The sequence below is a fragment of the Bombus vancouverensis genome, chromosome 4, assembly GCF_051014615.1.
Source record: "Bombus vancouverensis nearcticus chromosome 4, iyBomVanc1_principal, whole genome shotgun sequence".
Classification (NCBI taxonomy): Eukaryota; Metazoa; Arthropoda; class Insecta; order Hymenoptera; family Apidae; genus Bombus; species Bombus vancouverensis.
The window spans coordinates 12,030,233-12,056,904 of record NC_134914.1 but is presented as its reverse complement, the minus strand read 5'-3'; the positions used below and the strand labels follow the sequence as shown (position 1 = coordinate 12,056,904).

At 39.2% G+C, this 26,672-nt stretch overlaps 5 protein-coding genes across 8 annotated transcripts in view; 3 read left to right on the top strand and 2 right to left on the bottom strand.

Moving 5' to 3' along the window:
• LOC117156734 (uncharacterized) overlaps positions 1-18,814 on the top strand; it is a 175,464-nt gene extending 156,650 nt beyond the window's left edge. The window contains exons 11-15 of the mRNA XM_076617817.1: positions 1,775-1,954; positions 5,221-5,368; positions 7,137-7,406; positions 7,945-8,279; positions 10,420-18,814. Coding sequence (XP_076473932.1) covers positions 1,775-1,954; positions 5,221-5,368; positions 7,137-7,406; positions 7,945-8,279; positions 10,420-10,759 — 1,273 coding nt within the window. The 3' untranslated portion in view covers positions 10,760-18,814. The remainder of the gene's footprint in view (positions 1-1,774; positions 1,955-5,220; positions 5,369-7,136; positions 7,407-7,944; positions 8,280-10,419) is intronic.
• Positions 18,815-19,341: 527 nt separating this feature from the next.
• Positions 19,342-21,670, top strand: LOC117156820 (NAD-dependent methylenetetrahydrofolate dehydrogenase). 2 transcript variants are annotated; one of them, XM_076618285.1, is made up of 4 exons: positions 19,342-20,333; positions 20,440-20,624; positions 20,715-21,092; positions 21,202-21,670. In XM_076618285.1, the coding sequence occupies exons 1-4, from the start codon at positions 20,260-20,262 to the stop codon at positions 21,561-21,563; spliced, it is 999 nt and encodes a 332-aa protein (XP_076474400.1). In that variant the 5' UTR covers positions 19,342-20,259; the 3' UTR covers positions 21,564-21,670. The 2 variants fall into 2 exon arrangements, with proteins under 2 accessions (XP_076474400.1, XP_033190085.2); XM_033334194.2 differs by having other exon boundaries at positions 19,349-20,333; positions 20,715-21,083.
• Positions 21,671-22,009: 339 nt separating this feature from the next.
• LOC117156714 (glyoxylate reductase/hydroxypyruvate reductase) lies at positions 22,010-24,344 on the top strand. Its single transcript, XM_033333995.2, has 4 exons — positions 22,010-22,284; positions 22,538-22,858; positions 22,938-23,395; positions 23,462-24,344. The coding sequence occupies exons 1-4, from the start codon at positions 22,097-22,099 to the stop codon at positions 23,587-23,589; spliced, it is 1,095 nt and encodes a 364-aa protein (XP_033189886.1). The 5' UTR covers positions 22,010-22,096; the 3' UTR covers positions 23,590-24,344.
• LOC117156715 (mitochondrial thiamine pyrophosphate carrier) lies at positions 23,141-25,915 on the bottom strand. 3 transcript variants are annotated; one of them, XM_033333996.2, is made up of 5 exons: positions 25,800-25,915; positions 25,181-25,345; positions 24,942-25,094; positions 24,376-24,578; positions 23,141-24,308 (listed from the first exon to the last, which is right to left on the bottom strand). In XM_033333996.2, the coding sequence occupies exons 2-5, from the start codon at positions 25,298-25,300 to the stop codon at positions 23,843-23,845; spliced, it is 942 nt and encodes a 313-aa protein (XP_033189887.1). In that variant the 5' UTR covers positions 25,301-25,345; positions 25,800-25,915; the 3' UTR covers positions 23,141-23,842. The 3 variants fall into 3 exon arrangements, with proteins under 3 accessions (XP_033189887.1, XP_033189888.1, XP_033189889.1); XM_033333997.2 differs by lacking the exon at positions 25,800-25,915 and adding an exon at positions 25,468-25,608; XM_033333998.2 differs by lacking the exon at positions 25,800-25,915 and adding an exon at positions 25,478-25,591.
• On the bottom strand, positions 25,594-26,449 carry LOC117156716 (uncharacterized). The gene is made up of 2 exons (XM_033333999.2): positions 26,015-26,449; positions 25,594-25,916 (listed from the first exon to the last, which is right to left on the bottom strand). Exons 1-2 carry the CDS (start codon positions 26,447-26,449, stop codon positions 25,701-25,703), a joined length of 651 nt encoding a protein of 216 aa, XP_033189890.1. The 3' UTR covers positions 25,594-25,700.
• Positions 26,450-26,672: the final 223 nt, after the last annotated feature.

Sequence of the window (26,672 nt, the reverse complement as noted above, 5' to 3'; positions counted from 1 at the left end):
TGTGTTATTTCCTGAGGAAAAGCACCAAGCCAATTTTCTAGAATAATTATTGACTTCGCAAGTTAACAATTAACGTCGTGTATTGGTAACAATAGTAGACAAGTATTTATCGCGTTAAGAAAAATTATAAAACATTCTTAAAAAGTGAAGAAATCAACCATCTTCGTTTAAGGGGTAGAAAGGCTACCTTCCTCTACCCTTTTCTTCTCGAAGGCGTAAAATAGCTGAAAACAAAGCGGACAAACTTACCACGGAGTGCGTAACTTTAAACGCGTTTATCTCGGAAAGTCATTTTCGCGTGTTAATCTCATTTTACCGGAGCACGTCACGTGTATACAAAGTCGGCTACAAGTATTAAGATACCAGCTGATATTTTATACAAACTGCATGCTCTTTGTTGTTTTTATTTGATATATATACAGGGTGATTGGTAACTGGTGGTACAAGCGGAAAGGGGGTGATTCTAGGCGAAAAAAGAAGTCGAAAATATAGAATAAAAATTTGTCCAGTTTGTATTCTATATTTTACTCCTATAAACGTTAAATACCGTTCTTAATAATGTTAAATATAAAAAAAGAAATTATAATATAAAATACCAAGTAAAGCAAAGATTGTTAGATTTTTTTAACAGAGATGCGACGAGTGTCGCGATATTTACGACCGGCGGTCGTGTTCGATAAACTGAAAATTGCGATTACCCTACAAGACAAACAAATTTCTAAACTCTCTCGGGAAGAAAGAAGGAAGAAAAGAGCAACCTATCCCGAGTAACTTTCATCCCCATCGCGAACAGCCTTGTTCATCCCTTCACCCTTTGCGATCGCATCGTTGGAAATGCCTTTCCGATATGCCATTATACAAGCTCGACCGAGGGAGTTCAATTAAATCGAGCGGATCTGGATAAAAAGAAAAGCATCGGGATTCGCGTATGCGAGCACGAGTCATTTTTTAATTGGCCGCACAAGGGGGCGGTGATGATCGAGGAATCGCCTCGTTTAACGGGTTAATAAAGCTAGGGGAAAGGGAGGGTCGTTTCATGCGGAAAGGATTAACTAGACCGTGCGACGCATCCGCGTTCCGTACGGCTATCACGCTCGAATACGCGGTCTTCGTGTCGGGCTTGCAGTGAAAAATAAAATGTAAATAACCCCTTTTGCGACGTGCTTCGATAAGCGACAGACGTCGACAACCTGCGAGGGATAATTCCTCTCTATAGTATCGAACGTTGATGACCTGTTACGCGTTTCGATGAATAATCCCGTATTTTTAGCGCGTCCATACTTTTACGATCACGATCACGATGACGAGGATATTCTCTATATACGAGAGACGTGTAGTGCGGTCTTTGTACCTGGCACGAGTTGCATTCACCTTTCCGGTAATTATAGTTATCGTATAATAAGAAATTTTCGAAAGGAACGAATTGCACGATGTTCTTACATGGAAGCGTATATTTTATTAGGTCCAGTCATAAGTTAGTTTATATTTGATTAAACGAATGCTATAAAATCTATCCGATCGAAAAGCGATTGTATTCCAGTTCTTTAGAAATCTCGCGTCGGAAAATTCCGACAGGTATTTTTACATTCTTCGAATAATATTCGTAACATTTTCGAAAATTCACGCGTCGGTGAATTTATTACTCGACCCAATCCACTCTATGTATATGTAAAAAGATCAGTGAAAATTTTCAAATTGTCGAGGCTCGACGTTCCACGTACCTTTAACGAGCTTCAGACGCATACCGATGACGAAATTTTTCTCCATTCCACAGGCCAGTAAATTTTCGCGCGCTCTACGAATTCGTGGATCTACACCAGGACGGCGATCCTTACGGCAGCGGGCCGTGTTCGAGGATCTTCTACAGCCGCAATCGGGATCATTATCCCGATCGTAGATTCCAGGCGCCACGCGACATTTTCCTTTATGGCCGTGGCGGCACGAAAAATATGAGGTGAGTCCACCTTGCCGCCACTTAACTATTGTTCCAGACGCTTTCTCGATACCGTAATGTCCTTAAGGCCATGGTGAAAGACGAAGATCGGGGCCACTGAACGCCAGCTATAGCCTCGACGAGGATTTACGTCGCTCGGGGCAATTCCTGCTCTTTATATTCTCTCATCGTTGTTCCTATATGAAAGAGGAAAATTTTAAATTATAAACAAAGAACTCGGCAGCAAAATTGGGAAAATAAATTCGTGGATGAGGAAATGATCGCGAGTAGATAAAATCTCGGGCGCTTTTTGCTCTGACGAGAAATAGAACAATAATTCTGTCGTTTCCGCCTCTCGATGTTATCTAAAAAGTATTGCATATCGAATGGAGAATTTACTCCGGGAATACTCTGAAGAATTTAGAAAATCCAAACGACTATCGCTTTGTTAAAAATACTCGTCATCTTTATATCTGTAGCTTTTCACCGCATCTTGAGTCTTGCGCAACTATAAGTCCCAAATAGACAGACGAACGTAAAAGGGTACAGTAAAGCGTTATAGTAACGATAATCGTGTGCTTAACGATGGTAGGGGCAACGAAGTCAGGTTCGTCCCATGGGAATATGTAAAAGTTAACACTTTACCGACCGCTACCGATTCAACAGCACACGCACGTCGACCGGCATCTCAGGGCAGGGCTCTGTTTTGGTTTAGACTCTCCAATCTTTCGATTCTTTTCGTTTATCGCGAACGGTAAATTTTCCAAATTGCTATAAAACTGTGCGAGCTTACAAAGCAACGCAATTGACGCAACTGACGCAATTGACGCAACTTAGTACTAAGTAAGTAACTTAGTACTAAGTAAGTAAGTAACAAACTACTGTTCAAATAATGAGAAAGATTGTCGACGACAAAAACCGATTAATAGGCCGTCGGTTGGTAAGTGTCGGCGACAAAAAACCGATTAATAGGCCGTCGGTCGGTAAAGTGTTAAGGAAAGAAGCAAGACGCGCGAGGTTTCAATCGACGATCTGTCCATTTAAAGGGCTGCCCGGAGAAAATGACGGGACGATCTAACGAGGACAAACTCTTTCTCTTTCCGTCGGCCGCATCCGGCTTGAACGGTGCTCCTTTTACGCGCAAACGATTCCGCGATTTCGAATGAGACGCACGTCAGTAGCTGCTCGCCTCTTCGTTTCACCTCACAGAAGCGATAGCCAGCCGTAAATAGACCCTTTGTGCATCGCGACGAAAGTGTGCGCGTCTTTTTCTTCTTTTCTTTGCCCCTCTCTCTTCTTTTATTTTCTTTTTTTTTTTTTTTTTTAGAGTTTCGCTTGGCGTCTCGTCGCCTCTCGCCAAGTTCCTCGACCCTGTTTCGGTATCGAGGGAGAAAAAGAGGAAGAGGAAGAGTCTTCTTTTCTTAGAATACCATCGACAGTGTCGCCACAGTAGATCGCTCTTCGTCAAACGCGATTATTTTCTGGCTGCTGCTGCATCTTTTCGTTCCTCCTACAATATATCTAGACTCGTCTGAAGATATAACCGACCAACGTTTCGGGAATCGCGAGGTCGGAAAATTTTTAACGAGGCAAAAAAGACGGGTATCAAAGTGTACGCGACTGAGACTTGCACGCGCTACAAATAGCGTTTACAGCTTCTTCCTATCCGCTGTAACTTCACGAGCTTAACAAACTTAACAAACTTCCTCGAAGTAATACAGACAAAGTAAAATAAAGACGTCTCCTCTTTAAAATTTCTCCAAATCACCCGGTAAACTCGAGCAAATCGACAACACCTGTTCTTCCGCTACAATCTTCCTCTCTCTTCCATTCTTCTAGATTTCTCGCAGCCCTCGAAACAGTCGTACAAGATCCCTGCCAACCTCCCCTATTACAGATTTCCCTCTATTTACCCTTCGAACCTCCTCCGCTTCCTCTAAACTCCGCCTCAATCAACAAAACTCCCAAAAGGAAACACAAACATCGTCGAAAGTCCTACTAACACTGAATTTCGCCGTTTGCTTTCGACCTCGCGAGAACAACTCTCCAATTCCGTTACCGTTCATCGATCCTATCCCGCCGAAAGTTCCCTTGGCCGGCCATTAAAGCCGGACGTCCTGTTTTATGGGGCCATAAAATCGACTTTACGTCTTCGCGGCTGGTCCTTTCTCTTTTCGCACGACCGTGACTACACCTACTTTGGAAAGTCTTCGTTCATAAGGGGTGGCCCGGTCGTTATCGTGAATAAATGCAGCCCGGTTTTTCCTATCGATCGTCGCTCGCGTCGTTATTTGCTGTTCAAATAGAATTCCACTGCTGCTTCACGCGTGGGCAGGCTGTATCGCGTGCTCGTTTACTTTATTCGTAATTATGATTACGCGACACTCGTTGTCCGCGGAAAGGGACAAAACGCAGCGGCCAGTACAATGTTGTAAAACTATCTGGAAAGCACTGCACCAGACACTTGTACAATTTGTTTTTTTTTTCTAGAAAGAGAGAGAGAGAGGGAGATGTAATATTTCGAGGGTGAATTAGGTTTTTCTGGAATTTCTCTCGACGCGATATTTCCTTGAAAATTGCAAAACAGCAATTCTATCTATCGATATCTTTTACGTTTATAGAATGCAGAGGAATTGCCCTCGATCGTTTTATCTTCTCCTGCAATCTACATCGTTACTACCTATCGCTGGCAAAAATTTAAAAAATCGTCCCGAACACTCGCCAGATATACAGTGGCGTGGAAAAATTCACAGCCAGATAATTTTTTCAAAAGGTGACAGCGCGGAAAGAATTTTAAATAACATCGAGGATGTCAGAGTATGACAAGTAGAAGGAAACGCTATCTAAAAAAGACTAACTAAACTAACACACACGCCGTTACCTTAATCGAAACTTTTACAAAATACCGCTTTTTTAGTGCGATAAAGCGAAAAATCTATCTGGCCGGATTCTTTTGCCATACTTCCTTATGTCACCGCTTTCTATTTATCTACTAGAACTTCAAAACCGTGCAATACCATTAGCGGCATTAACAAAGAAAACGAAATAGGCAAAACTTGGTCGAGATAATGCTCGATACGAGTCCGCGAAGTTTGCAAAGGAATAGAAACCGATGATTGCTTTGACCGCTGGTCAATTAACGAAGGAGAAACGTCGTTGACCGGTCACTTTCCTCCTCGTAATCTCCTCGACGTGGTATCGATCGGGAAAGCGATTCCTTTGCGTGGCCGACCGGCCATGTAAATTCGATTAAGTGACACGAGTGCAGGCTACAACGGATTTTCCAGCTGCGTGTACAGATTCGAGGGCGAGCACGATGAGATCGTGAAGCTGCGGTTCAACAAGCTGTTGAACGGAAACCGGACGTGCCGCAGCGTCTCCAGCCCGAACTTTAATCGGCTGCTCTGCGTCGGATCGGACAACTTCTCCGTGAAGGTGAGTCGTATAACGACGTTTCGAAAATTTCAATGAAAATCTCGAATAAGAGTCTGATGCGTACTTCCTGGGGAAAGACGATTTTCACGACGCTTTCACGACGGGCGTCACGCGTGTATACGCGTCGCTTTGGCTGCCTGGATGACTGTGATAACGTACGAGTCGTAGAAAAATTATCGCAAAATAAAACAGACGTTTGCAAGTCATTGAGAAAATATAGAGGAATGTTGGAACGTTTAAAAAATAACTTAATTTAGAGGAGAACGCGACAGAATTACGCAGAGAAAATAAGAAACTTTGGCTGTAAAAATCACGTGCAGAAAACGCCTGGCCGTGAAAGCGTCAAGCTGCTACGCTCTTCCATGATCAAACACCTAACGCGCTACTTGCGTTCAACGTTGCATCGCCATCCGCCGAAATATCTGTGTTATCGTGCCATATTCTACGTAGAACCGTATTTCACTGTTAGTTCAATCTTAACCAAAATGTGATTCGACATTTCTATCTGTCCCTTCAAGATCTCCGCTACCTCTGGCGTAAGATAGTTTTTGGAGATAAGAGGACGTCGGACGTGAATACGTTGGCTCGCACCTTGGAGGGAGTCTCTGGACAAAGGCGCGTGAATCGCGAAATCGTATTCAGTTTCTCGATTTTCCTTGTCTTTTTTTATTCAGCGCGTTTTCGATACGAATTGCATAATTTCGAAGGGAAGCGTTTATCGCGCGTGATATCTTTCGACGTACGTATTGTACTTACAGGTCGCGGTTTATTCGCTCGTTCGATATCCTTTTTCTTTGTACGGTCATTGAAAGCGCACCGAAGCGCTTCAGATTCTTCGTTTCACACCCTTTTTCCCGCGCGTAATAACGAGCCAGAGTCGCATGTTCCAATTAATCTTCGAACAGGCATTGCTCCATTTTATATTTGCGCGACACGAGAGCACTAGAAGGGCCATTCATCTTTCCTGAATACAGTTGTTAACCCGACGAACAACTGCACGGTTCCGACAAAGCTGTAAGCCTGCCGTTGCTCGTATAAACGCAAGCAATCATACCGTCATACAGTTCTGTTTAAAGATTAATCACAGAATCGGAGTAAACGATATTCGAAGATCGAACATTCGTATTCCCGTTCGAGTTAAATTTACAAAACTCCGTAAGCTCCCGGAAATATCTCTAACGCGATTAATCTGTAAAATTGAATCAAAGGCAAACAATAATCGGACGATTTACTAATTGGATAATAAATTCCCAAGACGCTACTAATTCGGTCGAAAGACCGGAGCACAGCGGCAAGCGAGCAACGATTTTAATTTAAAGTTTGCCAACCACGATCGAAAGAATCTCCGTCGATAGTTGCGCCGTTGGCGATTGCGCGAGGGTAAAGGCTGTAATTAACGAGACCGCGTTTTCATTAAAACTTTATCAGAAATTCGGCGTGTAAACGGCGGTGTGATCGCGGAGGGATGTACGACAATCGAACCGAGGCGAACGAACGTTCGCGTGACCAAAATAAATCTGAAATTCCGATCGAGCAGCGAAACCGTGTCACCGTCACCGGCCATTTTCCCGCTCCGTCGTTCCTTCCATTTTGTTATCGATCGCAGGATTTACGAGGGGCACGGACTCGCGTCCGTGAATTTAAAGCGCAATTACACACGCTAATGTTCTCCGATCGCGTTTGTTCGTCACCGTAGCAATTATAATAATCTGTCGACTGATTAATTCGTAAGCGACCCCGGGGACCGAATCATGCTCGATATCTACAGGTGCTCGATCTTCCATGGCCGAACGCTCCGCCTGTCCAACGGGATTGCCTCTGCTCCAACCGATCCCTACCGATGAACGTCAAGTCCACCTCGAATATAGTCGAGGTACACTTCACCGTCAGGTCTATGGACGCGTTGGATGACTATAATAATCTGTTCTTCGAGGGAACCTGGGACTTTATCAAGACCAGCCCTTGCATGCAGAAGCGAAGAGTGAGGGGACCATCCGGAGAGATCAAGTATAAGGTGCCGGTTATAGACGAGGATGAGGTGAGACTTTTATGGCTTTAGAGAAATTTGGAACAGACGAAAAAGCTTGGATCGACGCGTTCAATGCGAAATCTGTACGTATCGACTTTAATTACTTCTCGTGTTCTAGTCGTTCTTTAAGGAAATCAAACGAACAGATCCTTTTTTCCATTCCTTTCGTCGCGAAAGATAGAAATCGTACATCTCACATTGAACGTGTTACGAGAGGTTCAAGGAGAATTTTGGACACGAAGTATATCGGACGCCGGTGGTAGATCGCTCAGATTTGCTTTCGTGTGGTCTCAAATTGAGCATTACCTTCTAAGAGCTCCGTTACATAAAATTTGAGTTACTGTAACGGAGGACAAATCGAATGGCTGGCTACGACTATGGCGACGAAGGTTCCAATCGCTCGAATCGTGGAACTCGAACTTTCTCAAAATTGTTCACTCTCCTACGAGAGAGGAGAGGAACTTCCGTTTTACGAAATAAATATTCGCCGAAATAACTCGGACATGCCATACTTGAAATCGAAGAGTTCTGGGTGGATTATTTTCAGAAAAACTGCGAGAAGCATCCATGGCTGATCGACCCAGGGCCGAACCAATATCTCTACGTGAAAATGCACGGCACGATAATGTCGAACACGAGCAAATGCGCGACGAAGAACCGGATCGTCGTGCACACCGGTGGCGCTATCCACGTGTCGGTGTGCCCGAAACCACCTGCGGAATCGAGTCACCACGTGGTCGAGGTTTTCAGTGACGGCTGGGCCGTCAGCAGCAACGCGATGATCCTAGCACCGGGCCAAGACCCCGTCAGGACTGTAGCCGTCGAATTTATCGTCAAGGAACCGGAAACCTACACGGTCACCTGGCTCGAGCTCGCTAGAAGGTTGGTAATTCGAAATACCTTTCTTATTTTCTTTACAAATCCTCTAACACGTTAACTGCCGTACGAATTTTATATACAGGGTGTTCGGATAAAGATTTTCCACGATTTAAGGGGTGATTCTTGACGCCGAAATAAGACAAAAGTCAAGAATAAAAAAATTGCGTTTTCGATCTTGTTTTTTAATTATTGACAATTAAAAATCGGCCAGAATATCCCTACACGCGGGCAAACCTCCTTACACGAACGAAAGGAGGTCAGCCTAAGCAGAGGGGCGCACAGTCCTCAGTCCCAAGGACATACGGGCGGCAGGATACCATACAATTTGATTTTTCCAAAATATTATATCGCGTTTGAACGCTCTTCTCCAACCATCTTATCCAAGTTATTCGTATCGTTGAAAGTTTGCCGGTCCATGAAATTTATCTTATTTTAATCGTTCTAAAAAATCTAATATACCCCGGGTCACCGATGATCATCGTGGCAGTCGATGTTCTAAATTTACCAATAACACATTTGAAACCATATTGCTTCTTGTACGTACGTGTCTTACGGTGCCTACTCAACGATGCGATCAAACTAAGAGCGTCGTGCAGTACATATCCAATTGAATCTAACTGATAATACGCTGTTTGTGTCGTAAGAAATTCATATTTTAATTAGACATCAACCTCGAATGGATTAATCATGTAGATCCTTGATTAAACAAAATTTACACAGCTACTCCCTCCGTGTATTTAGCGATAGAAACCTCTTGGTTATCTTCGTTCTTTCGCTTGAACGATCCTGAACGAGGAACCTAAGCAGTAATCTGTCCTTTCACGTTACCTTTGAACCTCGCCAAGAGCCTTGCCCTCAATTCGCCGGAGTATCTACAAAAAGCACCGACAGTATCTCATTCAGAAAGTTGTCACTGATCCCCCGTTTCACCTGACAAAACGCTAGTTCTAAGGTCTTGTTCGAAAACGCGACAGAGAAGAAGTAGCCACCATTTCACATTCTACACACTACTCGGAAAAACCTCGAACAATTCTCCGTTCGTCTTTCTTTTAAAACTCTTAGAAACTCGTTTGGTCAAGTGGCACGGAATCTCTGGTTTCCTTAAAGCAACGTTCCCAAAATTTCACTGGGAGAAATGCCAAACGTCTTCTCTTCGCCCTCTGCTTCTGATACTAAAATCCCATTCTGCAAAGTGCTAATAAATCGTTAGCTCTCTTAACAACCAATCTTGACGATCTTTCCTCCTTTTAGCACGTTGTTCCCAAAATTTCGCTACTTCTCCCACTGCTTATCCGCTGTAACTGTACTTCACCGAATCCGCTTAGAAAAGTGCCAAATGTCTTTTTGGTTGCCTCGTCTTCTACTAGAACAATTCAAAAAGATTTCGCCGCAAAAGCATTAAAGGAAAGTATCTTCCCTTCGCTTAAAACCAAAAACTCATTCGGAAAGTCTTTAATCTTCTTAACAACTGCTAAAGTACTATCCTCGGAATTTAATCGAGAATCTTCTTGATTAAAGTTGAAGGGTCTTTTCTTTATTTTACGCGTCTGGAACGTAACTTCCTAATGAAACGATGACTTTACTTTCGAATAGCACACGATGTACCGTAGAAAGATGAGAAGTTGGCCGACACACAGGAAGCACAGCTCTCTATCGCTCGCCGTCAGGCTATAGATTTTACTTGTGTACACTACGAATTTTAGTGTATACATTGTAAAGCGGTAAAGATATCTTTACCGCTTTCCTTAACAGGATTACAATGTCCCGCTTCCATATACGTATCATGCGCAATATTGGAAGCAGTATTACGTCTTAAATATAAATATTTAATTAATTATTCAATTACTTATTAAATATAAATCCATTCGGTAAAGTTCTTCGGTAATCTTCGTTTACCTCTCATTTTATAAACTTTCTTTTGTCCGCCACTGTACGTAACACTTTCGGCTAATACGCGTGCTTATCTTTACAACCGTACCGAGTTCATCGAAAATAAGTAGACCGCTCATTTACCTAATCGTCCTTGCTCGCCTCTGAACGATACTACACAACGTAAGAAATGTTCACAGCTATTCGACGCTTAAGCGTCTTCGGGAAGATATCCACCGAGATTCCTAACCCTATTCTCAACTTTCCGGTGCAGACCATCGGTGACGTCGAGCGCAGGGCTGCAGATGCCACGCGACTGCGAGCAGCGGTGCCCCGAGCTGGACGCGTGCATAAACGCGTCGCTGTGGTGCGACGGGATCTCCCATTGTCCATCGGGCTACGACGAGGCTCTGACCCACTGCTCGGTCCTCCTGCAGCTGCCGCCTCTGCACCTGGCCATCGGCATCCTCGCGATCGTCACGATCATCGGCGTGATCTGCTTCGTGATCTGGCGGATCTGCAGGCAACGGGCGAACCGATCGATATCGCAGCACCGGCTGAAGAGCATCTCCTCGGAGACGGCGATCATCGACGGGAAGGAAGTGATTTGCTGACACAGCGACAGTTCTGTGCGATACGTCGAGGTCGACCGGGTGACCACCGTGTGACGATCGCCCACGGTCGTCCCATTCGTCGCTCGTCGTGGCGTCGTCGCGTCCCATTTCGCGTCCTCTTGAAGGGGTCGCCCGTTCCGGCGCCACGACGACGCCCGCCTCCGCGTAACGCGCAGAACTGCTCTGCTACCGGTATACTTCGCAGGAGACCTAGACTCTGCTCCAAAAGGACGGTTCGCTGCTCGATGACCTGCACCGGCTTGCGCTTTCTTTCTCCTACACGGATAGGTTCACGGTGTTTGCGCGCTTCTTTTGGCATCTTTGGTTCAGTGAGAATCGACTGGAATTCTCAGCTTCGACGACAGACGCGCGGACTCCGGGATAAATGCTTGCAGATGTTTTAGGAGGATGGACCAGAGCTGTTGATATTTGCCATATCCGTTTCTGTATTTTCTGACACTTTAAGGCTTCCTTTGGCTTTCGCTTCTGATATTTTAGAACGTTCCTGGATTTTTCTTTATCGAGAACAAAATCGCGAGACCACGAGAATGGCGTCTTTGTCTTCTTCGCGATCCAGGTTAACCGGAATAAGTTGCCGAGCTCCTCGCGTGCCTTGGTTCCTTCTCGCGTGCTTTCTTCGATCGCCTTCGTTCGCTATCTTTCGTTCTATATTGGTTCGAGGAGTATCGCGTACGTTGATCGAGAACTTGAACAGTCCCGGTCCATTCCTCCGAGCTGATTATTATTTGCGCCGAGAGCACAGGGCGACGCATTTCCGAGGTTTCTCGGTTAGAAAGTCATCGAAACTCGAGGAATCGAGTTGCTTGAACGAGGACAATAAGTAATGAGATCCTAGTGATATCGTTTCGCTGGTAGCGTAGCTAACTTTTTGTCTCCGACGACCAGATGATATCGACCCATCGGTAGATCGAACGATGGCCGATCGATCGATACCTGGGTCGTACGTATTGGCATGGTAGAGGAGCCTGAAACTCTGTTGGACTTCGCGCTCGATTAAACGCCGACCCAACGAAGAGAAGAAGAAGACGTCGGTCCGTGGCATCGAGCAGGGAACCAACAAGAAATACTCGCACTATGGTCGTTCGATCGTCCGTCGAGGTGATGTCTCGATGAGGACGGAAGACGCGGTTTTAAGCACGAGCCACAATGGCTCCTCTCTCTCCTCCGCTCTCATGCTCCCTTTTGGTAAGCGCGCGAGATCCTCTGTAAAACGCTCGGTCGAAGTCGCGCGTGTTCGGATGAACTACCGCTGCTTTCATCGTGATTCACGTAAATCGATGGTAACCATGAAATTTTCGTCTCTGATTCTTCTTTTCTTTTCTTCTTTTTCTTCTTCTTTTTTCATCGAATCGATAGAGACTCTGTCTTTGAGAAGAGAGCGAAACGTTGTCGTCTCCATCGACTATATCAACGTCAACAGGGGACAATGAGAGCAGAAAAATTGAATGATCTCGCTCTCGCTTCGTTCTTTCACTCGCGAATTACTTTGGAAAAGAAAGAGTTTTTCGAATTCTATACGCGAGTTTAGCACGTCTATTCGTGCAATTCGTAGAAGAGTGGCCAGAAACTATCGTCTTTGGAATTTTGTTATCGGGAAAAAGAAGCGTTTACGCGAGAGAGATCTACGAAGATGATTCGACTTAGGATGATCGACGTTGATCACGATGGAACAGTATGGATAGTAAGCCTATCCGGGAACTATAGATACTGACCAAATGTTTCGAGTGATTACCGTTTAGACGACTTAACGATACTGTCACACTAGCGATAAGACGACTTCGGGAAGAACGAGTACGAAGAAAATGACGTAGAAGTATGGTAGCCTGAAATTATGTGATATATATAATGCTGTTTTTCACGGAGCTGTGCTCCGTTTAATAATGATTGTTACACCCTGGCGAAAGGGGTCGTCGGCGACGAGAATCGATGTGTAAGCGCCAGGAGGGAAGCGTCGAATTCTTTTTCGTAGAATTGGCGCCGCGACGACACCCGACGCCATAACTTGTACACCATGTTCATACTTGTACATAACTGATTATTTATCTATTTGTATCGGGTAACACGACACGTTCGTGCACGCGTGTCCGTTCGCAGCTTTCGCGCTTTCCGCATTTCAAATTTCGAATTATATCAAGGAAGACGCGACTTTGATCGAAAGTATACTTGACCTTGGAAATTCTGCCCATTTATTCGCAATTTCAATTGCTATAAATCTAACGGTAGAACGATAGACGAAGAGATTGGACGGGATCGTTTGGTGTTCGAAAGTTGTACCGGCGAATGCGATTTAAGAATCGAGCAACGCGATAATTTTCTTCTGTTCTTCTGTTCTTTCGTAATGGATCGCTGCGAACGGAGACCCGTTCGAAACCGCTTTACTACTAGCCGATAAGCGTAGAGCTCGCGAAGCGCAGAAGCAAAAACGAAGGAACAAAGCCGACGGAAGATACGAGGCGAAGCGAAGGGAACCAGAGGCAAACCGAAAACGATCCAAGAAAAAAATCTAACAACCGGTCAGCTAACTGAAAGCACCGCCATCGTTTCCCGCTGTGTTCAGCGTGCACGTCAACCACATCGCTCGGTGAAGGAAAATCGTGAACGGGACGTCTGCGCTACGAAAGCCACAATCGACGACCGTTCGGTAACCGGCCCTCCATTATACGTTCATGAAAAGACAATCGTATTCCGCGTGGAATCGCATCTTTTTCACTCGATTTATTAATTCTATATGCTTTGAACGAGCCACCGACGAGCCACATCGGCTGCGTTCATCGGCTCATCCGACACACCCCCTCCACGCGAATAATTCTCGGCAAACGAACAAAATGAAAATAAAGTTGGACGAAATCGCGCGATTCGTTCGATATTTCGGCCGTACAGTTCTTTAGGTCTAAGTCGTTCGGAAGATTTTATAGTAATTTTGAAGAATTCCTCGGCGTACGGGACGACCGACGTCGGCCGACGCGTCCACATCGACGCGACGATGCAAAGAAAAGAGGGAACGGAGGAAATTTCTCGTCGAGTTGTCACCGGATTTCGTCCTTACGAGAAGACTTGTCCACCGGGACGATGCAAAAAGTATGTAGGAAAACGCACGCATGCTTTATTTCATACCGAAGTTGATTATAGTTGACTCGCCGCGTTATCTCGCGTTCCACTCGATACGAATCGACGAAGCGGCGCTTGTACGCGCCAACAACCGTCGATCTCGCTCGAGAACCAACTCGTGCAACGAACCATTCTTGACGTTCTGCGATTATTTTCTCGCCCCTCCCACCCTCAATTTATCGATGTATCATTCGCGTTTCTTGCGTTGCGGGGACCAATAAATTCGTACGACCGCCGGAGTTGGCCGTGCCAAAATGGGGAAGGAAGAGTTTCCACGGTTTCTTTAGTCTCGATTGTTCAGTTTGCTCGCGTGATTCCGGTTCGCCGCCGCGATACACCCCCAGAGAATCGAAGACTGACGCTTTAGTTTCGTGTTCTATCGTTGCTCTTACGACGAAAGTGTTACGTGATATCTGTTCACTGCCATTTCGTTTCATTTATCTGTACGCGATTCAAGCATTTTTCGAGAGATTCGGTCGACCAGCGAAGAACGGACACCGATCGCAGACATTAGAAAAGTAAAAATTATCGAACGAGAAAAAAAAAGGAACGTTTCGCACGAAAAGGCTGCCAAAGAAGAGATAATCGCCTTTAAAATTTCAATCATTTACGACGAATCGGTTGCTCGTATCGAACGTTTAACGAAATAGCAATAATCTGTCCGAGAAAACGAACGAGAAAGAAACAAGAAAAGAGAGATTCACGATAAAACGAAATCGGTATACGAAATACATATAACGAAACCGAGAAGATCCCGCAGCTGAGAAAAGGAAAGAAGGACAACGTCGAAAAGTCCTCTGAACCATACGCAAGAGGATTCCGCACGGAATGGCGAAGCTTGTTTGATTTACTACCAGACGATCGCTCACGGCCGAGTTCTCGTTTTGGTTGCCACCTACGCCCCGGTCGAAGAACCTTAAGCTTCCGGAGAATCGGTCTGATAAAAGGAAATAAAGGAGTCGCGTGCTCGCGGACAATAGGTTCGAGAAGATTAAAAAAGAAGAAGAACAATCCGCCTGATGAATCAACGGTGCGGTTCTCTTCTTCCCTCGAGTGTGACTTTCACGAGATAAAATATCGCGACGAAACGATCGCTTCGAAGAGGCCTGAAGCCTCTGCGAACGCTGTACCTCGCGGCTTCGTCGCCAATCACCGTTTCCGGCGCGTAACTTTGTTCATCGTGCTCGATGGTACGCGGTATAGAAGCTAATTTTCTAAGATTCCTCTCGATATTTTCTTCTCTTCTCGATATCGATCGTCGTTTTCACTTGTCCTTTGCCATTCGGCTTTACCGAATATACTCGTACAAATATTGCCATTAAATCGTTTGTTCCGCGACCTTCGAGCAGAATTGCACCTTTGTCCAAATCCGACGTCAAACTATTCATTTTCCGCGTCGATTCGTTCTTTTCGCTCTTCTCTTCAAATTGTTCGACGAACAACGACGGATAACGCGAGTCCAACGACTCCTCGTTATCGTACGGAAACAACGTCTTCGTCGTATATATCGATAAACTGTTAAACTGGGAAATCGCGCAAAAGCGTAAATCGGCCAGAATTTCTAATATTTCAAAAACCAGCACGAGCTTCCCAGACGAGAATCGAATACGGACAGCCGATGAACGAGATTACGCGCGGGGAAAAAAAAGTACGTTTTCCCTAATGGGACCGCGTTGTTCACGTGCACGAGGACAGTAAAGGTTTATTGCCACGACCGGATCAAACCCATACGCAAACGAACCAGCCGCACGGTGCAATTTATCGGCGAACCTTTATTGACGTCGCGCATGAAAACGCGGCCCGCGTGTTTAGAGACACCCGCACGGCGACAGGGCATCGGCCGTGGAATCGCATCGACGTTAAACCAACCCGGCCCTAGTAACTCATATCCTCTGAACACCATGCTGGCTCTGCGTTTACCACTTGGCTATAGATTCGACCAAAGAGTGTTCCGCGAATTTCTCGAAATTCGGTTCAGCTCTCGCCTTGACACGTTCGCTGCTCTCTGAATCCACTTTTCCTCTCGTACAGCGAGTACATGTTAATAAAAATTGTCATACGTATCTTTATTTATTACACGCGTTTAATAGGAATTAGCATGAAATACTTTTCCATAATTTCGGGATTTTCGGTTCACGTGCCACTTCGAATCGTTAGGATACACAACAATGAAGGTATAGACCGACTGGAACGTGCTTCGTACGCAGCGAACGTGTTAAAATGAAAAGCGAAACTACGATAAATACGTTAGGAAACGAAACTTTTCCTCTAAATTTCCATATTTTCGAACGCTTAAGTATTTAGATTACGTTATGTTTGTAAAAAAAAAAAAATGTTCTGGGTTGTCAATTTCTTCGAATATTCTTCCCTTTAATTCTCGAATCGTTCGGATCGTTGAGTTTTGAAACCGTAACTTTCTGAATTTGAGAATTCGTGGCGATTACAGGCCGATGGCCGCGTACGGGTGTGCGTGTAAATAGATTACGAACGACTCGATTGTAAATAAAGGTAAAATACACGTACGAGTTTTAACTAATTCTAGATGATGATCTAAGTTAAACGAGTAACTATGTAGAGGATTAGACGTTATTAATTACGATATAAAATCATATCCATGAGCGCGCTGGTATTAAGGAAGGAAAGGTCGACGTTTAAGAGCAGGCGTTATTCTCGCGCTTTAACGATACTTGTCTTATATTTCAACTTTAATCTCCGCGATATGAAATTGACGATTACGTTTATGAAAAATATTCAAATGTTAAGAGTGGTTGACAGAGACAGCTATATTCGTTTGATTGTATTCTCGCCGATACGTGCTTGTATTTCTTTGATTCCGTCTGCAATATATCATTGTAAGTATCGTCAGGGAATAATTAATTAGAAATGAAACGAAAGAACGCTTGTTATCCCCTCGATTGACACCAGTCTCCGTTGAGACACCATGAACGAGAGAACAAACGAATGGACGATGTAACGAGTATAAGCGACTTCCGGTAGGCGCGCATCGAATCGACAAAAATTTGCGCGGTTCTATGTACATAAGTAAGCGTAAGTGTTGCCGAAGCGATAATGGCAAGAACGGAGAAACTGCACAAGACGATTAAGTTTAATAATGATTTCTCGATAAACTGTTGTAGGTAAAAAGAAACGAAAGCGTGATATAAATGAACGAACGACCGGTAAAACAGAAGGGAGAAAAACCGGAAAGTGAGAAAGCGTGACGTAAATAGGAAGTTTGTAAAACTCCGCGAACTGACTTGTACAGCGTTTATCTCAGGCCTGTCCACGTATAGGATTCCCAAATCGTTTATTCTTCGTCATAGTCTCGTGATCTTCTCGAAAAATAGTATAGCGTAAAAGTAATCATATCGTGTAGTGTCGATACTTTAGAGGATAAATTTACAGTACAAAATAAGAGAAAAAAGAATTGGAAGCTATAGCTCTCTAGCAAGATTCAAGATCCTAGTTCCGCATCTACGTTTCTGCTTAGTATGTGAAACTTAGTTCCTTAATTAGAAATGGTATCGTTTTCTCATTTTGTGCTCTAACTTTGTTCGTCGAAGAATCGACATATAATTAACCGATCGAGTTATCGAGCACTTTCACATGCTACGATAATTATATGGATACAGAGTGCGGGAAATGATTTGGACACTATAGTGTATCCTGTGAACAGGCCTGGTTTATCTAGTAGCACAGAAGTTGTACGAGTTCCCGAACTCTTCCCGAAGACTGCCGAAAACGCTTATTGTTTGAAACGCTTCGGCGCCCCGCAATAATCATCGCTTCGAGCGATGAAAATTACCGAGTAAGCATTAAGTATCGCTTTCTCTGTCGTTTTCATGCAGAGTCATACACGATCATTTATAGCAGTTGGTAAATCGTTCGCGTAACTCTCTTTTTTAAGATATTCGATATCCTCCTTTCCTCGTCTTACTTTTTCCTACGTTATAAGTAACAGATTTTGTAATGTAGGATAATTCTACGTTGAGCGAATCTGTTACGAAACAGGATGTTACCGACTGTCGGTATATCGATATTTGAGTTTAAAATTCCCTTCGAACGATTCGTTCGCATCGCGATAGATATGTATGTATCTATATACTTACATTCAACGTTCTTTTTTTCTATGCACGATGGTTCTTTTCTTTCTATTCGCTCGACAGTTTGCACCCAAATTGTTCGAAAGCTTAACATAGAAGTTAAACGATTCGCTAATTTTTTTTAACACATCGCCCACGGCACGAATATACAAAATTATGCAACAAGGAATATACACTCAATACCTCGAGACAGCGAAACTCTCGATTTCTGACACTATTACTGCAAGAAAATAATCATAAACACAAACGGAAGAATGCATTACGATGTAAGAATAAATTATCCAATTTACGGTGAGCGTGGAATCAAGAACAGGCCCGACAATAACATATGTGCACATGCGCTCGTGCACCGTACATGTTTACGAAGATGTACTACTACCTAAAAATGTTTATAGATGCGTCTATCAGGCCGATCACATGTATTGAACGTGAAGTAAAACGAAAGAGTACTTACATTACCCACTTAACGAGATACTTTCGACATACAAATGAATTCAATGCATTAATGAACTTTAATCCAAATTGTGAAACATTACTGTGACGTTTAAAGTGAGAAACTTTAACAGCTATTACTGTTCATAACGTAAACGTGATAATTGATTGATTAACACTAATAAGATCGTATCGTTTGGTCTGAAAGACACTTCTATGGAATGGTTAATGAGAACGAAAGAGGATCGATCACCGTCAGACGTAAAAAATTTCAACAGAACCTCCGGAAACATGCTCACACGACATGCATATAGTTACTAATTATACCATTATTGATTACCGATTCGAATATCGAGTATGCGACATTTTTAATAAATTATTTTGAAGATTGCTTGACTTGTTTATCCTTACCTTATCCCATCTTGTTACTTCAAATCGTAGAGATATTCAATAATGCAAATATAAATCTTGAACACGATTGATTTTAACTTTGATTTAATAACTTCTGGATAACGGATCTTTTTGCTGCACTTCCAGCTTCTTAAAATTATTGCTTTCGATACTATAAAGACTGAATGCACATGAACGATATTTTACCGTGCGATCCCGATACTACCATGTCTTTCACTGTTTTCCTATTACAACGAAATGGACATATGATTGTACTCGATCACAACGATATCGTACGATAAAATATCGCTCGTGGAATTCCCGCGTAAATTGACCGCCAAAAATTATATCGATAATAATCGAATATCGCGATATTTAATTACACATTCTACCGTCTTACTAGCGTTGTACGTGCCAGTTCTATACTGAATCGATAACGTACCATATGACTTAATGGTAAGTAAGGAAACACGGAAAAACTCCCTCTACGTCTAAGGCAGGGACTACCGGGCATAGCCTTACTGACGAGTCCGCCGGTAGTCCCGGGACGAAACGCAAACTCTCTTTTCATCTAGCTCCAACTACACGTCCGCCATATTTTGATAGTGTGTCATGCTTTCTGAAGTATTGTGAAAACATAAAATTCTATACTACGTTCTGATTATAGGATATCCTGTTCTATATTTTATTTAATTTCATACAAAACTTTAGTTTTTATTCAAACCAGTACTATACTGAATCGATATCGTCACATGTGACACGAAACTGATAAGAAGCTTTTCCCAAATCGGTATTTTAGAACGTAAGGCAAGAAAACTCATATAGTGCCAGATCTATCTTATCCTTAGTCAATGATGAAAGTAAAATTAATGTTACTGTTGTTATAATATCGCTATAGTCAGTCTGCTATAGTATAAATATGTATATTAACGTTATCGTTACCTGAAGAAAAGTAGTCCCATAGAAAGTTTATATGCAATATTTCTATATCTCGTTTATGATATTATATATCACTTTCTTAAATAATATAAGTGAAATTACAATGTCATTTTCCTGAAATAAATATGTAAAATATAGATTAAATGTTAATTCTTTTTACAAATAAAACAGTACCGGCAAAACTAGTTTCGAAAGTAAAAAATCAACATTCCCTTTCACTACAAAACATTGCAAGATTTTCACCAGTAATCGCTGCAAACTATTTAGTATACTTTCACCAACAACAGGTTCACTGTGTTTTTTCATTATCACATTATTTATAAAAACTGATAGATATCATAATTTCGAATTATAATTACATAAAATACAGTATATATATATATATGTTATATTACATTATGTTATGTTAAGTACTACAAGTAACAATTTATATATTGTTATGTATATAAATGATCAAATATTTTACTATAAAATAATTAAATATATAAACGATTTTATACTTAAAACATGTTTCACTGGAAGAAAGTCTTAGGAATTAATTTACATGGATCTTTGAGACAATTACATACTTCACAAATTTTGTAAGTAATACATATTCAATTTTTAAAGATTTAAAAAGTTATAATATAATATAATATAATTTTCTAATTGACTCGATATGAGGTACATAACATATATTTTTTTTAGACAAAAAGCTGTTATAATAAATGGTAAAGAAATAGCTGATGAGATTCAAAATGAATTAAAAGCAACTATTCAGGATTGGATAAATAATAATAGAAAGAGACCTAAACTCGTAGCCATAAAGGTTGGAAATGATCCAGCTAGTAAAGTATATGTTGAAAGAAAGATGAAAGCTGCAAACTTCATTGGTAAAATAACGCTAATGTTTAAACAACTTCGATAGATGTAATTGATACATTGAATACATGTCTAACATATTTATTTTATTGATAACTCAGGAATTCAAAATTATGTTATTCATTTAAAAGAAAATAATTCGCAGCAAGATCTTATTAAAGAAATTGATTATTTAAATAAAGATGAAAATGTAGATGGGATTATCGTGCAATTGCCATTACCAAAACACATGAATGAACATGAAATATGTCAAGCAATTGTACCAAATAAAGATGTTGATGGTTTCCATTTAGAGAATTTGGGTAATTTAGCATTAAATAACAGTAGGTTTATTCCGGCAACTGCTTTGGCTGTAAAAGAATTAATAATTAGGAGCAATATTGAAACTTTTGGAAAAAATGCAGTGGTAGTGGGAAGGTCTAAACATGTTGGGTTACCAATTGCATTACTTTTACATGCTGACAGCAAAGGTATAAAACGTAAATATAATAATAAAATGTAAAATAGCAAATTCAATGAAATTTTATATATATAGAATGTAACATTGCAAAAAAGTCAATGAAATCATAACAGCAAATTAATTCACAGATGAAATAGGTGCATTAGATATGACTACAACAATATGTCATCGCCATACACCCCATACTGAATTAGAAAAATTTACAAAATTGGCAGATTTGGTAGTCGTTGCAGCTGGTATTCCTGGCTTAATTACTAAGGAAATGATAAAGCCAGGAGCATGTGTAATTGATGTAGGGATTACAAGAATAAAGATGGACAATAAATACAAATTAGTAGGAGATGTAGATTTTGAAAATGTTCAGGCAATTGCTGGACATATAACTCCAGTACCAGGAGGTGTAGGTCCTATGACTGTAGTAATGTTAATGAAAAATACTATTTTAGCAGCTAAAAGAAATTATAACAACTCAAAATCATCTGTACTTTAAAATATTAATGTTTAAGAATATGGACCATACATAATTCACAGCACAGTATTGATATATATATATAAAATATTATGTTTTCCTGTGGAAATAAAATGGAAATAATAAAACTTTCTATTTTTTATTATGTTTACTCATTACATCAGAAAATGTCTTTTATTACTCACATATAAAAACTTGATATCATGTTATCAAATAATTCCCAATGCATGTTATTATTTTTGATATACGAAATAAAAGCAAAAAGGTATACAAAATAAATTGGGAATTATATATAATAATAAAATAATAAAAGTATTATTTTTAATAAAGAAGACAGTTTTCTAACATTTTCGAGCCACTAAAGGATATTGAAATTACAATTAACATACATATGGATTTATATAGTAATCTGTTTGAACTTTAAAATTATAAAAAAAAAATTAAAATATTTAATTAATGATAAGTAAAGGTTATATTTTCCCGTATTTGATGTTCCTGTTCAGTCGAGACTGAACAAATATATAAGATAATAACAACCATCTATTTAATAAAAAATGTCTTTATCTAACTTCACTTTCTACACGAAATCAAATCAAAGGTCGCTACTTTTAATTGCTTTCAAACTTTTAAGACGTAACAATCAAAAATTTGTCACATCTAGTCCAGTTAAGATGAGTCGACCAAAAGTTTTGATCACCCGCCCGGACATTCCAGCTGCCGGGTTAAATTTACTTAAAGAACAGTGAGTATATTTTTAATATTTAAAGAACACTTAAAATACATTTCATTCTCTTAAATCATGTAAAACACATTACCCAATTTTTCATATCTTATTCTATGAAGTTGCGTTTACGTAAACATACATATGTATAATGTTATACTTTAACATCTCAAACATTTCGTGCCAATATTATATTTTTGTCGTTGATTTATACGTGCTTGCAATGAGAAAACTGTTTATTAATATTTCTATTTCTTTTTATTTTATATTTTAGGTGTGATGTTGTTCTATGGGAAAAACCTGAGCCAATTCCTAAATCTGTATTATTATCAAAAATACAAAATATGGATGGAGTTTATTGTTTATTGACAGACAAAATAGATGAAGAAGTTTTAAATGCCGCCGGACCACAATTAAAAGTTGTGGCTTCTATGTCAGTTGGTGTTGACCACTTAGATTTGCAAGCTTTGAAGAAGAGAAATATTAAAGTTGGTTATACTCCTGGTATTCTAACAGATGCGACAGCTGAATTGGCTGTAGCATTATTACTAGCTACGTCTAGAAGATTAATAGAAGCAAACAGAGCCATTTACAAGTATAAAACAGAACATATTTTTTTATTTATTAAATCGTGTAATTAAACATACATTTTATTTCAAATATAATTTATATAGGGGTGAATGGAAAGCATGGTCACCAACTTGGATGTGTGGACCAGGATTATCTGGATCAACTGTTGGAATAGTAGGATTAGGTCGTATTGGTATTCAAGTAGCAAGATGTCTTAACAGCTTTAACACTGCTAAAATATTGTATACAAGTAGGAGTATTAAGCAGGAAGCATCCGAATTTGGAGGAGAAAAAGTAGAACTTGATATGTTATTGGAAAAAAGTGATTTTGTAATTGTAACAACAGCTTTAACTCCAGATACAAGACAAATGTTTAACAAAAATACATTTAAAAAAATGAAAAGATCTGCTATATTTATAAATGTCAGTAGAGGAGAGGTTGTTGATCAATCTGCTCTGATAGAAGCTTTAAAAAGTGGAATAATCAGAGCTGCTGGTTTAGATGTTATGACTCCTGAACCTATTCCATTAGATAGTGAACTTTTAAAGTTAGATAACTGTGGTAAGTTAACTAAGATCTATCTGTAGTAAAATATATAATAAAAATAATGATTTACTTATGTTTCAGTTGCATTACCTCATATTGGTAGTGCTGCTACAGAAACGCGAGAAGAAATGTCAATAATTACTGCTAAAAATATTATAGCAGTCTTGAAAGGAACTCCAGCTGAAATGCCTGCTCCACTTCAATTATAAATATAACTTAAGTTAAATATCACAAATAAACTACTGAAGCAAAAATAAATTTGTGAGGAGAGACTAAATCAGCTTTAAGCTTAGATTGTTATTTACCATTATAACTTGATTCTTTATACAAGTATGATTATATGTTTATACATACATATTATACATTTAACATATATGTATAAATTATTTTGTACATATGACAGTATGGAGAGAATATTATATACTGTACTCTTTTAATATTAAAACTAGCATTATAATAACTTCACTTTTCTGAAATATACCTCAAGGCTTTTAATACTATTAAGCTTTGCTCATATATCGTAAAATGCAATGCCGTTGTCATACTAGCTTTCAATTGAGATGGTACTAAACCTTTAAATAGTCCTTTTACTCCTTCCTTTCTTATAGTTAATTTTAAACAATCTATAAGTCCTTTACATTCAAAAAAAGTACCAAAACCTTTTCTACCATTTTTGAATCCTTGTATTTGTAACCTTTTCCTACTAAGATCAAACGGATATACTGCAGTTTTAGCTAATAGACCAGCTGTACTACCAGATATTAGAGAATTGAAAAAACTAGTATCAGTTTCATTGTAATATTTCTTATACATATCACTGAAAAATGCATAAAATGCAAATTGTAAACCTGTATGTGGCACAATTTGCAATACAGTCGGTAATAATCCATAAAAAAAAGCCTTTGGAGATTCATGTCGTATTATACAGCTGTAAATATATTTTATTAAACAATGTTTGATTCTATGGAAAGGTGTATTTACAGTATTTAACTTGCCTGCAAGAATGAAAAATTCCTTTATAGATTACATGATTATTTGATTGTGCTACTAATCTGGTTCTTAATGTATCGAAAGGAAATGATACAGTTGTAGCTATAAAACCAGCACCTGCACCAGCTACAAACTTTGTTGAATATTTCCATTCATTTAGTAATGAAAAATTATGAAACTCATGCATAAGCACATTATATGAATAAAACTGTAACATTTTAATATTTAATTATATATTTTGACAATAACTTCAAAATATTTTCATATTTAGATAAGGTATTCAAGATTCAAACGATCAGTGTTACAAATGATACTGTTTAAAATTTGTAGATATTGTCCTATTCAGGGAAAAATATTTTCATATTTCTTAAATTTTGTTGTGTTTTAATTTATAAATTATAAACTTCAAGAATATGCAACATACAGTATCAGATGTAAGACTTAAAGCCATAATGTCTCTAATACAAATTAATAATTTTTGAGATTATTTTATATAATATTTATTTCAACTGAAAGAATTATATAATAGAACTAAAAAGCTACATGAAAGTTTCATAAAATATACATTTACCTGGCTAGTCCCATATATAACTGATAATAATTGAGCAGGTACATGTCCTTTCCAAAAAGCTGAAATACCTTCTTCCTTAAATATTAAGTAAAATGCTTGTAGTAAAGAGTGATATTTACTAACATGATGGTTAGCAATAGGTTCAACTTGTAACTACAGTGATAAAGAATTCTTTTTAATGTCTATGTATAACATTATAAACATTGTTGTTGTATTACTTGTGATATATGTTCTTTTACCTGAAATCTAATTTTCACAACATCGAAAGGTTGACAAGCAAATCGTGTTACAAAACCACTAACACCTCCTGCTATAGCATGTTCCAAATTATTACTATTACCTTTTGATGAAGTGTCCATTATTTTCTAAACTTGGTACTTAATAGACTGTAAATAGCATAATAACTGAAAAATTGAAAATAAGACTTTTTATACAAATAATAAAATACTTTCATAAATGGCAAGTCAGTATTTAAAAAATACATGTATGTAATATTTATTTGGAAGGATAAAATCATTTTTCTTACTATACATAACCTAAATTATTCTCATTAGAAAAATCAGGATCCACATCTGTTCACAATAATTATCATGCCCATAAAATAAATATAACCTTGAGTATATGGATAATACATAAATGATTAGATGAATACTTTTAATATAATTATAAATATAATAATATATTTAACTAAGAATTTATTGATATATATAGTTCACAATTTCCTTTCGACGTATATTTTATTATATAACTAACATTTCCTTATTTGTTATAATTATAATCAATGTCTTGTATTATTTCGGAGACTGACGAATAATCGTCAAAATTGGAGGCATAGTTTAAACTATAATAATCCTTTACCAGTGATGTTAAGTTATATCCCCAGACACTTTGAAGTACAAGTTTTATATTTCTCCTGGATGGAATGTTCAAATGACCGTTTACAGCTATTAAATCCAAATATTCATTAAAATTTTCCTGTAAAAAATATATTCCACAATATTTTTGTTTAATTTACTACATCTTTATTTAAATCCTTAAATACGTTAAAAATCAATTCAACGATCTATACTCACATAATTCTCTAATTTCCATTTATTCCATAATTCAATATACAATTTAAACAAATTTAAAATTATTACTTCATATATAGAGCAAATATTTTCAAAGCTACTCTCAAGTTTTTCTAATTCCTCATTCTTTAATGCATCATCATTCATTCTCCGGAAATACCATTTCTTAAAAAATCTTTTGTTTGCATCATTTTGTATGTACAAACATTTAATATCCGTCATTATGCCAGAATTGTTAATAAGTACTTCGTGACACAGTCGAAATCCATCATCTTCTGAAGATTCGATTAAATGAATCACAAAATCAGAATAAACAAGCAGTAATCCTGTAATATGTTGTGTAATATTTTTCTTTATTGAAGTATCAAATACTTGTACTATATTCTCACAATCTGTAATTTTTGCACAAAAAATAAGTCTATGCACAAACGTATGCATTCTTGAAATATAATAAAGTACACTTACCTTGAACAAGTTGTTTGATCAATAAGCAACATGCATTACGCTAAAGCGTGATTTTTAAAATTTTAAATTTTAATTTAAGTTTAAATTTTTGTAAGTATGAAATGTAAAATCTATTTGATTTTCTAATTGTTTTTAAGTATAGAAATGAACATTTCGTTATGTCATGAATTACAACTACTACAAATATAGAAAATTT